Source organism: Mirounga leonina, unplaced genomic scaffold (assembly GCF_011800145.1).
Source record: "Mirounga leonina isolate KUSES-001 unplaced genomic scaffold, KU_Mleo_1.0 Mir_94, whole genome shotgun sequence".
In the NCBI taxonomy this organism is placed as follows: Eukaryota; Metazoa; Chordata; class Mammalia; order Carnivora; family Phocidae; genus Mirounga; species Mirounga leonina.
The window spans coordinates 18368933-18384346 of NW_023270855.1; the positions used below are offsets into that span (position 1 = coordinate 18368933).

At 39.0% G+C, this 15414-nt stretch overlaps 1 protein-coding gene across 1 annotated transcript in view; it reads left to right on the plus strand.

Annotated features, from left to right (window-relative positions):
- CNTN3 (contactin 3) overlaps window positions 1-15414 on the plus strand; it is a 213598-nt gene that overhangs the window by 63694 nt on the left and 134490 nt on the right. The window contains exon 2 of the mRNA XM_034997209.1: window positions 1633-1728. Within this exon, the coding sequence (XP_034853100.1) occupies window positions 1633-1728 (96 nt within the window). The remainder of the gene's footprint in view (window positions 1-1632; window positions 1729-15414) is intronic.

The window sequence follows — 15414 nt, forward strand, 5'->3', positions numbered from 1 at the left end:
GTTCCAGCTCAGGCACACTTCAGGAACTTTAATGTTTTGATTATTATGCATTTTAGTTACACATTTAAGATAATATAATACTGTGTTATCATATCGTTTTCGTAGGGGAACTTCCTGTTAAAATAAATGCAGAAACACAATTTTTTCTTCTTTTATGGGCACACATAGTGAGTTTTGCTGAATAGCTTTATTCCATGCTTATAACCTAGTAATTTAATGCTGTTTTTCAGTAACATTAAAATGAGACAAGTAGACCTTCTTATTTCATTCAATCTGGTAGACTGATTTAAGGTGCTTAGAATATTCATAGCTGTCTACAGTCTGTAGTTTTATCCGTTTGAAGATAATTATTTTGCTTTTTACCTTTTTCAAGGCAGAGTTGAAATTTTCCAAGTTGTATTCTGAAGTAGACACACTGCCTCACCACATAGGTAATTTATATGAACCCTTAAGAGCTATGAAATGAGTGTATTCTTTCACAAATTGACAGTGCAATTGTTCTGATACATAAAGTGACACCACTGAGTATATTAACTGTGGAGTTCACAAGTTTTGGGTTCAAAGAAACAGATTTTTTCTCTTCTTCCTTTTCCCCCAAAGGCTTAAGCTTTGTTCAAAATGAACCAACAGAATTTTCTTCCTTCTGTAATTTATGGTGGAGAATGAGAATCAGAATTTGTTGTCCTGGACTGTGACTGGAAGAAATTAAACAGTTTAAAAAAATAATAATAATCACTGCTGATCAAAATAGCATTTGCCTTGATTGCTTTATTAAAAACTTGGCGGGGGGGCGCCTGGGTGGCTCAGTCGTTAAGCGTCTGCCTTCGGCTCAGGTCATGATCCCAGGGTCCTGGGATCGAGCCCCACATCGGGCTCCCTGCTCAGCGGGAAGCCTGCTTCTCCCACTCCCCCTGCTTGTGTTCCCTCTCTCACTGTGTAGCTCTCTGTCAAATAAATAAATAAATAAAATCTTTAAAAAAAAAACAACAAAAAAACTTGGGGGAAAAAAGAGTCTTTGGACAATTATAAAAATGGTTTTCTTTTTTTTTCACAGCTACAAATATAAAGAAATAGGTGGACCCAGTTTACTGTGATCCTTTGAATTCTACCCGGATGGTGGTTTTCGATGATACCTACCTTGTATGGAAGTATTTATAGGTAGAATAAAATTTATTTGGGCTACTTAGGATAAAATATTTTGGGAGAGAAATTCATGAATGGCTGGCTTTCATTAATAGGTGAAGCTACACGTCTTCACGATTTGATGAATCACTATTGCAAATGTGGATATTGGTCTATGTATATTTTTGGTTCAAGATACTTCATTTCCTTCTTTGAGTCCTATTGTCTGGTTATTTCATTCCAATATGCTTCATCCTTTGGGAAAGCCCAGGCCACTTTTGACACTGTTCCAGCGCCACAGGATTAATGGGTCTATATTCTTATCATATTGCTGAATTTCTAAGAAGCCTTAATAAAGAAATCAAAATCCTAATTTTCCTTCTCTAAGCAAATGATCCCCTCTTGAGATTCCTGAGAAAAGGTTTTAAAAATTATTGGATTGTCTCTGTGTGAAGATTTTAATTTGTATTGCCCTTTCTGAAATTCCGTTTTGTTTTGTTTTCAAATCAGATCTTGAAAATTTTAAAACCAAAATGAGAAGTACGGTGTCTGTGCGTGAAGGCCAGGGAGTCGTCCTGCTCTGTGGCCCACCGCCACACTCTGGAGGTGAGAAGTGGTCTGTTTGTGTTTTTTATATTGATTGAATAAGTTTCAGTGCAAGACCAACAGCATGTGTACTGTTATTGCTTCCTTAAATTACCCTAAGAAAATTGATAACCCAAGTATTGGATTCTGTCAACTGAGTTGGAATATAAGAAACTCTACAAAAGATAGTTCATCCAGGGAAGTTTATAAACATAATTTATTACAACAAGGAGTGTTGTAAAGGCAAGTGAGATCAAGTTTGTTTCAATTACCTAATGGTGCTGAACAATGCTTCTTACACCATATCATTTGTTATTTAGTTTTAGACCATGACATACATTCGAGTCTTTGTGGAGTCTTTGTGGTTTCCTTCTCTCTACCCCCCCAACTCTCTCCCTTTTTCTCTCTCTTTCTCTCCCCCTCCCTCTCTGTCTCTCTCATATACACACTTAAACATGATGATTAATATATGCTGTTGGATCTCTTTACATATGATATACATATGAAAATGATACGTGTATGTATATTCACATCATTTTCATTGGGGTGTTGGAATTACAAATTTTATGTTACATTGGTATAAATTGAAATACTGCTAAAAGTTCAGAAGCTTAACAAAATAGCTACCCGAGTGAATGAACTTCACATATGAAAATAATTTAATAAGCATTGCTCCCCAGTAAGAGCCTGGACTGTTGGCTCGATTTTACTCTCAGGCTTACTCCTGCAAACTTGGTCACTTGTGGGAACAAAGAGGGCATTATTAATGTATAAATCATGGTTCTTGGAGAAACAAGCAATTCTGTTCTTGAGAGGATGGGAATTATTGAGAGATAAACAGGTTAGAGAGGATCTTCCTGACCAGAGGCAAAACTGAGAACTCTTCCCATCATAGTGAAGTTTATTCAAATGAAAATATGATGGACTTTGTTTTGTGACATACAAGTCCTTTACCACAAGTGACTTGTCAGTTTTAATCACAAAACCCTCAGTCCAATAAAACAAACACATCCCATTTTCACTATCTTATCACTTGAAGTGTATGAGCCAAGGGAAGGTTGCAAGTGTAGGGCTTGATTAGCAGACATGATTGCCATGATGTTGGGGGTATGGATTTACACTGGGCTTCCCAGTCTACTTCAGTAGTATATATTTTCTTTTTTTTTAAAAAAAAGATTTTATTTATTTATTTGAGACAGAGAGAATGAGAAAGAGAGAGCACATGAGAGGGGGGAGGGTCAGAGGCAGAAGCAGTCTCCCTGCCGAGCAGGGAGCCCGATGCGGGACTCGATCCAGGGACTCCAGGATCATGACCTGAGCCGAAGGCAGTCGCTTAACCAACTGAGCCACCCAGGCGCCCGAGTAGTATATATTTTCGGGAATCTTGAAGTTCCAAGGGAATTTTAACTTGGAAGGGAAACAGTCTCTCGAATGCAGATAAAAGTAACTGAGCTCAAACTGGCTTGAAGAAAATAGGGAGTTTCCTGGATCCACATCACTGGGATGATTAGTTGGCTTCTAGTTGAGCTGTAGGGTTGTCAGAGAGATACACTGCCCAGATAGACTTGCTACCTCACTGTGGGTAGTGGGGTCAATGGAGAGCCTCTAGGTCTCAGCTCCCTCCCAATCTCCTCAGCTGTGGAGTGCCAATTGCCCATAGTCTCACCCTGTCTGCAGCCGCCCACATCTGGAGACTCATCAGGGCAGGAATTAAAAGTCAGCCCTTTCTGCTCAAGACTAGGGAGTTCTGAGGGGCAGTCCTTCCAGAGCCTCCTGTGAACATGTCCAGGGCATTGTTGGATCATATCACAGTTGGACTTCTTTCTCTTCCTAGTCCTGCTCCTGCTTCTTTCCTTTTATAAGTTTTGATCATTGATAAACATATTTTATCCCAAACTCTGCCTCATTTCTGTTCCCTGAGAACCCAGTCTCCCCTTCTGCTGGGGCCACAGGTTCAACCAATTTCATGAACAGTCATCCTTTCCTTCTATCTCTTGGTTCTGCTTCCCTCAATGTTGATTCCATGTAACGTAACCTGGTGGTGTCAAAGGTGGCCTCCAGCAACTCCAAGCTCTTGTGGTCCCTTTATGCTAGAGATCCTAATGGACCAGACAATCTTTTGTTCAGTGGCTCTCGATTTTAGCTGAATCAACCTTATTTAGGAGATGATCCCTATAGCAGGGAGTTAGGGTCAGCTCTGTCTATTGATGAGAAAGACCTATTTTCTAAAAGAGAAGAGGGTTTTGTTGTGCAAAAATGAGGCAGTGTATTAGAAAGAATCAATGGCTAGAACTACATGTAGTAAGGAAGTTTCAAAATAAATTTATTTTTAAAATAAATATAAAATAACAGCTGGAGAGTCTTGTCTGTGGTGAGTTTCGGAAATGTTGGCCTGATTTAAGATCCTGAGTGATCTTTAAGTGTTTTTATGATAAGATTATTTGCTGATAACAAAGAAGGGACCTTTCTGTTGACTAAGCTGTTGGAGGGAACATGTTCCAAAAGAATCTTTTCTAATATTGTGCAATTGGAGAACTGTTGGTGACTTCCTGTATTTCTCTTCTCATTTTTTAGAGCACATAGGTTGGGGTGACTGTGGAAGTCAAGTAGGATTGTAGATGAAGAAGGAAAGAAGCTTCCCCAGATAGGACACATTAGCACTGAAGAAGCTTGACCATGCATGCAGTTGTAAAGAACTGAACAAAAGCATACCTTCCTCAGTGCTAGATTGTGCAGGAAAATGATCAGGGCTGGGGTGTCAGATTTAGATCCTGAAAACAGGATTCTCATTGATCCAAGTTTGCTTAATGCTAAGATACTCACAATTTACATCGATTGCGGTGACACATTGGCTTGTGAACTCCTTGAAGACAGAGCCCAAGTGACTGTTGGCTCTGTACCCAAGGGAAAGTGAACGTCAGCACATATGAAAATAGTTTAATAAGCATTTAACAAGCAGCACAAGGCTGGTTGATGTAACAAGTAGTCAGTGAATATTGGTTGAACAAATGCACACATTCATGAAATAAAGGAATCCTTTTTTTAGAGTTGGTCAGTTATAAAGGCTTTTTGAGAAATCACTAGAAATTTTGTTTCTAGAGGTCCAAGCATCTAACAACCAGTATGCCCTGGGTGCCAACCAGACAGGTGCAGGCACTGACAGATGAGCGTGATCTCCAACCATAGCAGCCGATAGCAGCCCTGCTTCCCAGCCCTTACTGACTTAGGGAGTTGTCATTCGATGAAGGGTGTGAGGCAGGTCACAGAACAGTTGAAGCTGCAATGCCAGGGTTTATCAGTCATGTGATATGTGGCACTCATGGCCCACCCTGGGACCCTGTGAGACATGCATTTTTGCCTTTCTCTGTCTTCACCATTCTGCATTACTTTCATTCACTCCTTTCCATTTCTTCTTGGTCCCTTCTCAGTGGCTGGAAATGTTTAATTATGTTGTTATTTTCTAATTACTAAAGACACCTTCATATTTTCTTCATCCACTGTTTGGCCATTGTTTAAGGAAACACAAAAATCAGCAATGCCCAAAGTTCCTGTGAGCAGAAATCTCCCCAGAGTTCAACCACATGCCCAACTCACTGTATGTCCTAGTCCAGTGCTTCTGAGACTTTGATGGCAAATGAATCAACTGGGGACCTGCTAAAATGCAGATTCTGAATCAGTGGGTCTGGGTTGGAGCCCAAGATTCTGCATTTTCAGTAATCTCTCTCATGAAGCTGATGCTGCTGGCCCATGGGCCACACTCTGAATAGCTTTATCCTAGCCTCTCTGTTCCATTAGGTGGAGTCCCTAATGATTTCCCTGTTACTTACTTCTGCCCTCAAACTCCTTCCTTTTTCCCTAGCCAGTTTCTTGGCCTAAACACTAGAATTTGTTTGTAATTTCAGAACCAAAATATCACCTTCCCCCCAAGGACATCACTTTTTTTTTTTTTCTTTCACTCACGCCTAAAGAGTCTTTCTCACGATGCTCTTTACTCAGATTTATTCCCTTGTTTGGTGACCTTCCTGGTTTCCAACAGATTTATATATATTTAATGTCTCCTAAAACTCTTGTCTTTCTTTTTTTCTAAGTCCTAGAGGTAAGGGGATTGCCCTTTTAATATTGCCCTTGAAATGAAGGGGCCAGAGTCCCAAGCATAGGAAGCAATCATGGTTTTATCTCATGACTTCTAACCTCCCAGGTGTGATGTGAAAGGCAAACATAACCTTGAACTTGATGTTAGTTTAGATAAGAATTCATAGAGAACCTCACCAAGAACAAACTCTTCAGATGCTGAAATTAAATTATATGACATGAAGTACCTTAGGTGTTGATGGGAGCCATCAGTTGGGTGTATTAGTTTCTGCAAAACCCCTCTGAGAATGTCTCAGATCTCTGAGTGAGATGATGCTTTTACTCTTTTAATCACGATAAAAAGAAAATATCAAGGCACAAAGACACATTAGTTACAGTATGCTATGCATTTTTTAATCATTGAGAGATGTAATGTGCCCCCAAACAACTTTATCTTTCCCACACTGCTTTCTGCCTTTTTCTTGCAGGGGGGTGTCTCAGGAGTCGCTAAAGGGTTCTATGTTAGAAGGACATTCCTCATTTGGTGATGTGGAGGTTGTGGAGTTGGGACTCACACCAAAGGTGTTCTGTTTGGGTTTTGGTTGTGTTTTTCCTGTAGCCAGCAACGTGATCTATAAGAGCTACTTCACTGCTGTTTATTGAAGGTCACAATAGCTGTTTTTACCTTTTTTCTTTTTAATTTCCTGGCTTTTATTTCTTCTATTATTGGCCCATAGTAAAATTGTGTTAAAATCTCTTCTCTTGTGAATAAATTGTTTACTTTCTATTGTTCATTTGGGATAAAAATCAGAAATATTCTCCCAAAATAGACTAGGGAATTCTACATGTTAAAAGCCTAAATGAGGATACTAAAGTATGGAAACTGCATATATTATTTATACTCCTGTAATTCACTTATGCAGATAATTTATAAGGAAGTGGCAGCAACCTGGGGCTGCTTTGCTTAAGAGCAGTCACCATTTATTTGATGCCAGTAAGAAGGAAAAATTGTTTCATGGTAGGTGACAATTAGGAATTTCTCTTTGGAATCCCTATAACTCCTAAGCAACACAGGTCATTGTCATTTGAGAGGGGTCTTATCTTCCACTCATTCTGTGACTTTTTTTTTGCCACTTCCTGTCCATTGGCTTATCTACAGAACAACCCAGTATCTCTCTGAGGCAAGAGGAATTAGCATCCTCTTAGAAATTAGTTGGAAAACTAGGAATTGACAAGTCAGAAGTAAGAGACTGGACATGGATTATCTGTAGCTTAATTATTAATCTAGTTACCAACAGCGTGAAAAGCTGGGAATTAGTGTAATTACCATGCAGTTGCTGGTATCACTATAAAAATCATTAGAAATTCAAATGCAGCAATTACCCTATTATAAATAAGGTTAGAAGACTAGTTCATGGGCATTTCATGATAAATATTAACTAGACAGGAATTCAAAGGCTGATCAGGTTATTGCATACACACCTGTTAATAAAGAGTTGATTTTGTCCGAAGATGGCTGATGAAATTAATTCCGAGTAAGGAATAGGTTGTAGGCTTTCGCCGTATTTGGTCTCTGATCCAGCTTCTCGTGTCTGTGCTGTGTGCACGCTCTTCTTGAAATGACAGCCCTGGACACTGCCATCCACTTACAACAACATAGCCTTTGGGATGTTCAAAGGACAATGTGAGATGCCAAACAGCAGGTAGTGAAGGCTGAAGTGACTTACTGCTAAAAATTGCTTTGTAAATCCTGGTGTGACAGAGGTGAGAACTGTTAGCAACATAACCAGATGCCATGGGATTTACACCCTCTGTATCAACATCTTTGGTTGTGGTTTTTTGTTGTTGTTGTTTTGTTTTGTTTTGTTTTTTTACTTTCTTTCTTTCCTCAAGACTGTAAAGCAAACGTCAGCTCAGGTAGCTTAGACAGGACAAGCCTGAAGAAAAGGTGCCAAGTAGAAATTTTCTGAAAAGACGTGTCCAGTTGCTAGACCCTTCATTAAGGTGACAAGACACCATGATGTGCTTTTTGATGGGATTTTTGATGGGATTAACTCAGAACAGTAATTTCCACAAATAATCTGTGAATGTAATGCCACTTTGTCTTAGACATTCGTTTTTCCTTGAACTACACTTCTCTACTGTTTATATTTGTAATTTCGTCAAACTTAAAACAACAGTTTCTTACAACACTTTGAAGTAAAGAATAGGTTCATGGACTTTTTGGCTTCCATCACATTTGCATCACTGGTCACTGTGTGAAGTGTTTCTCTGAGAACCCAGTGGTTTTCCTTTCCCTAGAGCTGAAAAAGTTGTATCTTAGCAGGCATTTATGCCATCACAAGTTGTGAGATCAAGATAAAGCAGATGACTGGTGGATTCCTGAGGAATAATCATCTGTGCCTTAGAGTATATCACTCTGAATGTGTTGCTCCTAACTGGGGAGAGGGGAGCGGACACGGGTAGGTTAACATGTCATGCCAAACGCTAGAGAATCCATCTGTAGACGGAATGAATAATATATCACAATTGTAAAACAATTTTATGAATCCATTTCAATTCTGATGTGACCGTTGACATTTACAGGAATCCAAAATATTAACAAATTCATAGTAACATTCAGACAAGTATGTTCTGAGTCAATTGACACACAAACTTCAGCTGCTATTATGTGGATAAAGCAAAATATTTTGATCTCTAAAGGAAATATTTGTTGTTTGTAGTTGGAAGTGGAGATGAAAAATCCTGTTTCTCTGAAGCACTTGAATATGGAATCTGTGAATTAGAAATACTCATTGAGTTTGCCTATTGTCCTTGTTTTTATTCTTTTTTCCATCCATCCATCCATCCACCCACCCATCCATCCATTTTATTCATTCATTGATTTACTCTTGCATCCATCAAGTATCTGTTGATATATAAAAGATGTTTTATGTCTTATAATACTATTTTACTATAATAAATATAGCCCTTTAGTTGAATAATCTTAGTATTAGGTAGAGAAAAAACTGAGAGCATTGTTGATGAAACTGATAGGAATGTATTCAAATTAATATTTGTTGAACCTCACCCCAAACCTCTCCCCAAGTGAAAAATCCTGAAAGTGTGTAAGAAATAGAAAGATAAATAGGAATCCCCTTGTCCTCGGGGGTTTATGGTCCCACAAGAAGTGAAGAGGTGGGTTTGCTGATGACTGGTTAGCCCTGAAATAACAGTAATAGTATCATTGTTCAATCAGACACTGGGTTTATTGTTCATAATATCAAGGAAGGGTGTATTACTCTTATTCTACATTGACAAGCTGAACCTCATGGCAGTTAGGTGATTTGTTGAAAGCCACACAATAGTAGATTTGGGCTTCAGACCTAGATCTGTTGCTTTTTGAAGGAAAATTTTTCTATCTTCACAAAAATTACAGGCTTCAATTTTTTGATTTACATATTATCTGCCTTCTAGCATGATGTTCTTCAGAACCTTTTGATATATGCAAATACATAATTAAAATGTTTATAAGCACCTCTACCCTATACTTCTCTCTCTCTCTCTCTAGCTCTTTCACTCCCAGACATACTTAGGAGGCATAGTGGGTACAAACCAGGCATCTAAGAGCTAGCTTGCTTGAATCCCAGTTCTAACTCTGACATTACTACAAACTTTGGACAAATTGCCTAACCTCCGAATCTGTTTCATATCTGTAAACAGGGAATAATCATAGAACTTATCCTTATAGGGTGGTTGTGAGGGTTTACAAAGGTAATACATGTTACTTGTTTGAAATGTCTGATTTAGTTATTAGACAAAAAAATATACTATAGTCTTAGTGTTTTTACTATATAGAAAAATGTAAAAATTTAAAATATCTAAATGGCGGTGCCTGGGTGGCTCAGTCGGTTAAGCATCTGCCTTTGGCTCAGGTCATGATCCCAGGGTCCTGGGATCAAGCCTGGCATTGGGCTTCCTGCTCAGGGGAGAGATGCCTCTCCCTCTCCCTCTGCTGCTCCCCCTGCTTGCTTGCGTTCTCTGTCAAATAAATAAATCTTTAAAAATAAAATATTTAAATAAAAGTAAATCTATAAAGAGGGTTTATTGTATTTTTTCTTTTACTCCAGAGGATTTTCTTGCCTGGAATAGTTGTACCCCACTTTGGAAAACATGGTTCTAGAAAATATTTGGATTTCCTCCCTCCTTCTTGATTAATCTGTGGTTGGGGATGGAAGACTTGACTATTTTTTGTTTAACAACACAGTGACACTTAGAAATAGAGGAATGGGGATGGCTTTGAGGTGCCTAGACTGTACAAGCATCAGTGACTGACTGTCCCCAGGGACTCCCTGCCCCGTGGGCTGCACCTATGCGGAGCATGTCTCAGCTGGCCTTGGCTGACTGGCCCAGAGAAGGACACCTGACACAAGCTGGGCCAATCAGATGCTCTCTTCTGGAAATTTGTTATTTGACCCGACAGGAAATAATTCTGAATTTTGGAGTTTGAGGCCGACTTATTTCTATTATGTAAACTAGGCAGCCAAGAAAACTGATATACATGGAGCAGAGATGCAGCCCTGCCAGGGATTAAGAGACCAGGCGGGGCGCCTGGGTGGCCCAGTCAGTTAAGCGTCTGCCTTCAGCTCAGGTCATGATCTAGGGGTCTTGGGATTGAGCCCCGCATCGGGCTCCCTGCTCATGGGGAGATTGCTTCTCACTCTCATTCTCCCTCTGTGCTCTCTCTCTCATTTGCTATCTCTCTCTCTCAAATAAATAAATAAAAACCTTAAAAAAAAGAGAGAGACCAGAGACAGAGAGTAAAGACTAAGGACTGCTTAGCATTCGAGTGGGCGAGCAGGGAAAGGGGCAGAGGGAGGAGAGAGAATCTCAAGCAGACTCCCCACTGAGCATGGAGTCACATGAGGCTCTGGATCCCAGGACCCTGAGATCATGACCTGAGCCTAAATCAAGAGTCAGACGCTCAACCAACTGAGCCACCCAGGCGCCCCGCTCCACTTACAGTTTATCACAGCAGCAGGCTTCATGCATTTCCCTTCTACTTCATTCTCAGATCCCCTAAATGGTCTTCCATAGTACAATGAGAAAATCATTTTGTCCCACTCTAAAGACTGCAGAGTTTTCCTTGCTCTGAGTCTATCCACCCACAGATATAAGTCAGAAGGAGACTTAAGCCCATCAAGAAAATTACATGCATAAGCTGGAAGTTTAAATCCACCGTTACAGTGATAAGTGTTTCAACAAGAACTTATTTAAAAATTGCAGAGCTCTGACAGATGGTTTCTGCTTTAAGTAAAAATAAAGTTGTTAATTTAGTGCAAATCACGGATGGTAAAGGCTTTGTTTCCTAACATTCTAAGCAGAAATTGAGGATGATCATTAGTTGGTGCTTTTGTCATTAAAAACAAACAAAACAAACACCACAGTAGTACTAGGCAAGTCCTAAGACGTAATCTGTGCACTGGTAAGAGGGAGAGCTAAACATTGGTTGCTTTGCCATGAAAATGCATTTATATGGACCTGGTGTTTTAATTAAGATTACAAGAGCTACGGTAACAAACCTGAAAATAGATTAGCTCAAACCAAACTGTGTTTCTTGTTTAGATAAGGTCCATTTCAAGCTCTCTGGCTCCATCCATTTATGCCCCTTCATTACAACATCTAAAATCCATGGTTATTGCCTCTGTCTCCCTCAAGCTGGCAGAAAGAAAAGGGTGAAAGAAGCCACATGGGTGGTTTTTATGCAATAGGTCCAGATGTCATATGTTACCTATGTGCACATTCTTTTTCGTTTGTTTGTTTAAGATTTTATTTATTTATTTAGTGCTCATGGGGGGTGGGGCAGAGAGAGAAGGAGAGGGAGAATCTGAAGCAGACTCCGCACTAAGCACGAAGGGAACCTGACATGGGGCTGGATCCCATGACCCGAGATCATGACCTGAGCCAAAATCAAGAGTCGGATGCTCAACTGACTGAGCCACCCAGGCATCCCACCTATGTGCCCATTCTTTTGACTGGTCTCCAGTCACATGGTCACACTGAGAGCAAAGGAGGTAAGAATATGTGTTCCAGTGTGTGCCAAGGGAGAAGTGAGAACAGGTCGGAAGTATGGCTAACCTGTCTCTGCAATACTTCATTATATCTGTGCTTTTGAAAATGAGCACATGAGGACCTGAGACATAAGATACAGTCACATGTCTTAAGGGCTTGTTTGTGAACTCTAGTGGCTATGTGAGAAGTTTTATTTGGAGAGCTTCTTTAAAATGTTCATTCCATGATCCCAGTCTCTGAGATTCTGACTCAATAGTGCGGGGTCTTTCTTGGGAATCTGCACTCTTTATAAATGACTCAGGATTTTTGATTCAGATGGTCTTTGAGCAACACTTTGAGACACACTATCATCAAGTCATAAAAATTTAAATGTTTTAAAGAAATATTTCAAGGAGGGGTGCCTGGGTGGCCCAGTCGGTTAAGCGACTGCCTTCGGCTCAGGTCATGATCCTGGAGTCCCTGGATCGAGTCCCGCATCAGGCTCCCTGCTCGGCAGGGAGTCTGCTTCTCCCTCTGACCCTCCCCCCTCTCATGTACTTGCTCTCTCTCATTCTCTCTCTCTCAAATAAATAAATAAAATCTTTAAAAAAAACAAATATTTCAAGGAATATTTCTTCATCGTTTATGATGAAGAAAGTGTAAGCATTGATATTTCAGTGGTTGAATTTTATTAATAAGGACAATTTAGACTCTGAAAGGGAAATGGAATTCTTAGCTTATATAAAACATTGATGTTCATTTATTTATAAGCTAGGCAGTTTCTATCTCCACTGAGTTTTTTCTTCATTAACATTAGCTCCCTTAGAGAACATAATTGTTAGTATGCCATGTGTAACTGAATATTCTCTGGCTTTTACACCTTCCCAGGTGTGGAACTATTGGTAGGCACCCAAAGTCAACTGTGATTGTTGATGGTCACATGAACTGAGCACCACTACTGGTGTTGGTAAAGATGGTTTAGCCTTTGGTCTTCCTGGGCACTGCTTGGCATCTCACCCCCGAGTAGTTTGGATCCATTCATTGTTATTATGTGTGTGTGTGTGTGTGTTTCATCTCAAGGGGGTATATCTGTCTAGTGTAAAACCCAGATTGATCTTGTAGGGAGGGAATTTCAAAATTGATCACTTTCTCTTTTTGGCCTCGCTCTTATTTAAAAACTGTTTTTCCCTATTAATCATAGCAAGTTGGACTTTGAAATGATACCAGGATTTAACTCTAAGAAATTGTGAAATGAGCTATGTGCAAAGTTTTCAGTAAGATTACAAGAATCAGTTCTTAGATTCACAGAAATGCCACAGTACTCACCTTTCCATATTCTGCAGGGGCTGGCCAAGTGATGCAAATGAATGAGCACGGACAAGTTTTGAGGCTTGGATAATTTTTTTCCACTTACACGTTAAACCTTTTAACAGCATTTACTTTATTTGCATTTTTTTATCTATAGAAAAATACAGAGGCTTTTTTAGTTCATTTAGTTTTTTGTCACACATATTTTCCATTTGTTGATTATAGTTTTCACCATGGTGTTTTTCCTAATGTCCTCTTAAATTCTTTAGACACAGGCACATTTTGCATATTAAACACATAGAGAGCATTTTCACTATTTATGGACGAAGTTTCCTTTGTATCAGTCAACTTTTACTTTGTTCTTTTGTAGTAACAAATGACCCCAAAGTCTTGGTGGTTTACAGTAATGAAGGTTTATTTGCTATTTCGTAGGCTCTCCGGGGTGGGTTGAGTGCAGCTATGTTGGATGTCACTTTTTCACTTTGAGAAAAGGCAGCCCTTGTCTGGGATAAGCCATTCTCATGATGGGAAGAAAAGAAAATTACCAGAACCATCCTGTCTGTTTACAAGTTCAATCATTTCCACACTCATTCCGTTTTGCAAAGCAAGCGTTATGACCAGTGCTAATCAAATGGGCCAGAAACTATCCAAACTAGAGACAAGCAACAAATAATCTTAATAAAAACATAATCATATGCTCTCTTATTTATTTATTTTTTAGCTATTTGGCTTTTGAAGTTGTCCTTTCAATTTCCCTACATTTGACTGGATCTAGATATGATAATTAGTTCATGTTATCCTAACTCTACCAGTAAGAAAACATAAGAATAATATATCTTGATGAAAAATGTCACCCAAAAGGTTCAGACCACACAAAGGTTTCAAATGCTACTCAACTCCAGCTGGTTATTGCCATGGAGAAAGTACATCTTTGGATTTTTCACAAAAAGCTAGAAACTGTTATGTTGGCAAAATTACCCAAAAATGTTTTAATAGTGTGGGTTAAACAATACATGGTTCAAGGCTGCTGTCAGCCTATAGACTATAGATGGAGGTCTCTTCCTCAGGGACATAGAATTCATGCCAATTTAAAAAAATAGGCCTAATTGATTCAACAATCTGAGAGAATACAAGTCTGAGAGACAGTTAAGGTTATGGCTTATAGCCATTAAAAATTCACTTCTATGGGATTTAGGAGTAAATAAAGTAGAGTAATAAAATAATTCCAAACAAGGCTAATGAAAATAGCTAATTACAGGTTCCTGGAGACCTGCAGTGTTTGGAAGTCACATCTCATTCCTTCTGGAAATAGTTTTCCAAATTCATTTTACATACTTCTTCTGAAGTAGTTAAGCATTCTCCCCTTCTATTTTACATCATTACTTTTCTTAGCAAATGTTTTATGACCCCAAAGTGAGGCTAAACCAGCCAATGAATCACAATAGAGTGGTAGGGGTATAATGTGTGGTTTTTATTATACATAAGTACAAACTCTGTAATTCTTGAGACTGAAACTGATTTTATCTGGAAAAAGGTGATTTCGGAAGATCAATGATAGATGTCGGCCAAGCCTAGTTCCCATGAAGAAGCATCATGTTCCCAAGAGTAAATACAATAACTCAGCAAAAACATAATTACTACTTCTGTTGTAGCTGTAAATAAGTTGTTTGTTGTTCCTGATGTAAATTTTTACATAAATCTAGAAATTTACAATTTTTTCTCATTTTTCTAATATAATGTTGTCCATGATATATTTGGAAGTATTATGCGTTTTGCAACTCACTCCTGTTACTTCTTTTAATTTCCCGCTTAATTTCTATACAACATGTCACATATTACCTGTACTGCCTTGTAATGATCACCTTCCACAGATAAGGAACTTGATTATGCACTGCCTCCCTGACATGACCATCTGATTAATGGGTTGATACATTAAATACAATGGGTAAAGGTAAATTCTGTGTTCCCACCCTAGACTTATTTTCTCTTGTGGTTTTATATTTTATCAGTGTATGTTATACTCAAAGACCATTTGTGTGACATTGAGCAGCATTTTTCACACTGTGTTCTTACGGAACAAGTATCATGTACAAATGTGAGGCAGTTTAAAAAAAACTGCTTTTTCAAAAATACTGGGAAAAACAAAAGAAAACATTGTTCTTTTAGTTCTCAGGGCTTTTAAGAGTACAGTATTGAGTTTACATATCCAAGAGGACTCTAGCATGCAGCTTTTCCCAGATTTACCTGACAAGAGAACCCTTTGCTTATGCAGCATCTTGCAGGACCAGATGTTCTGAG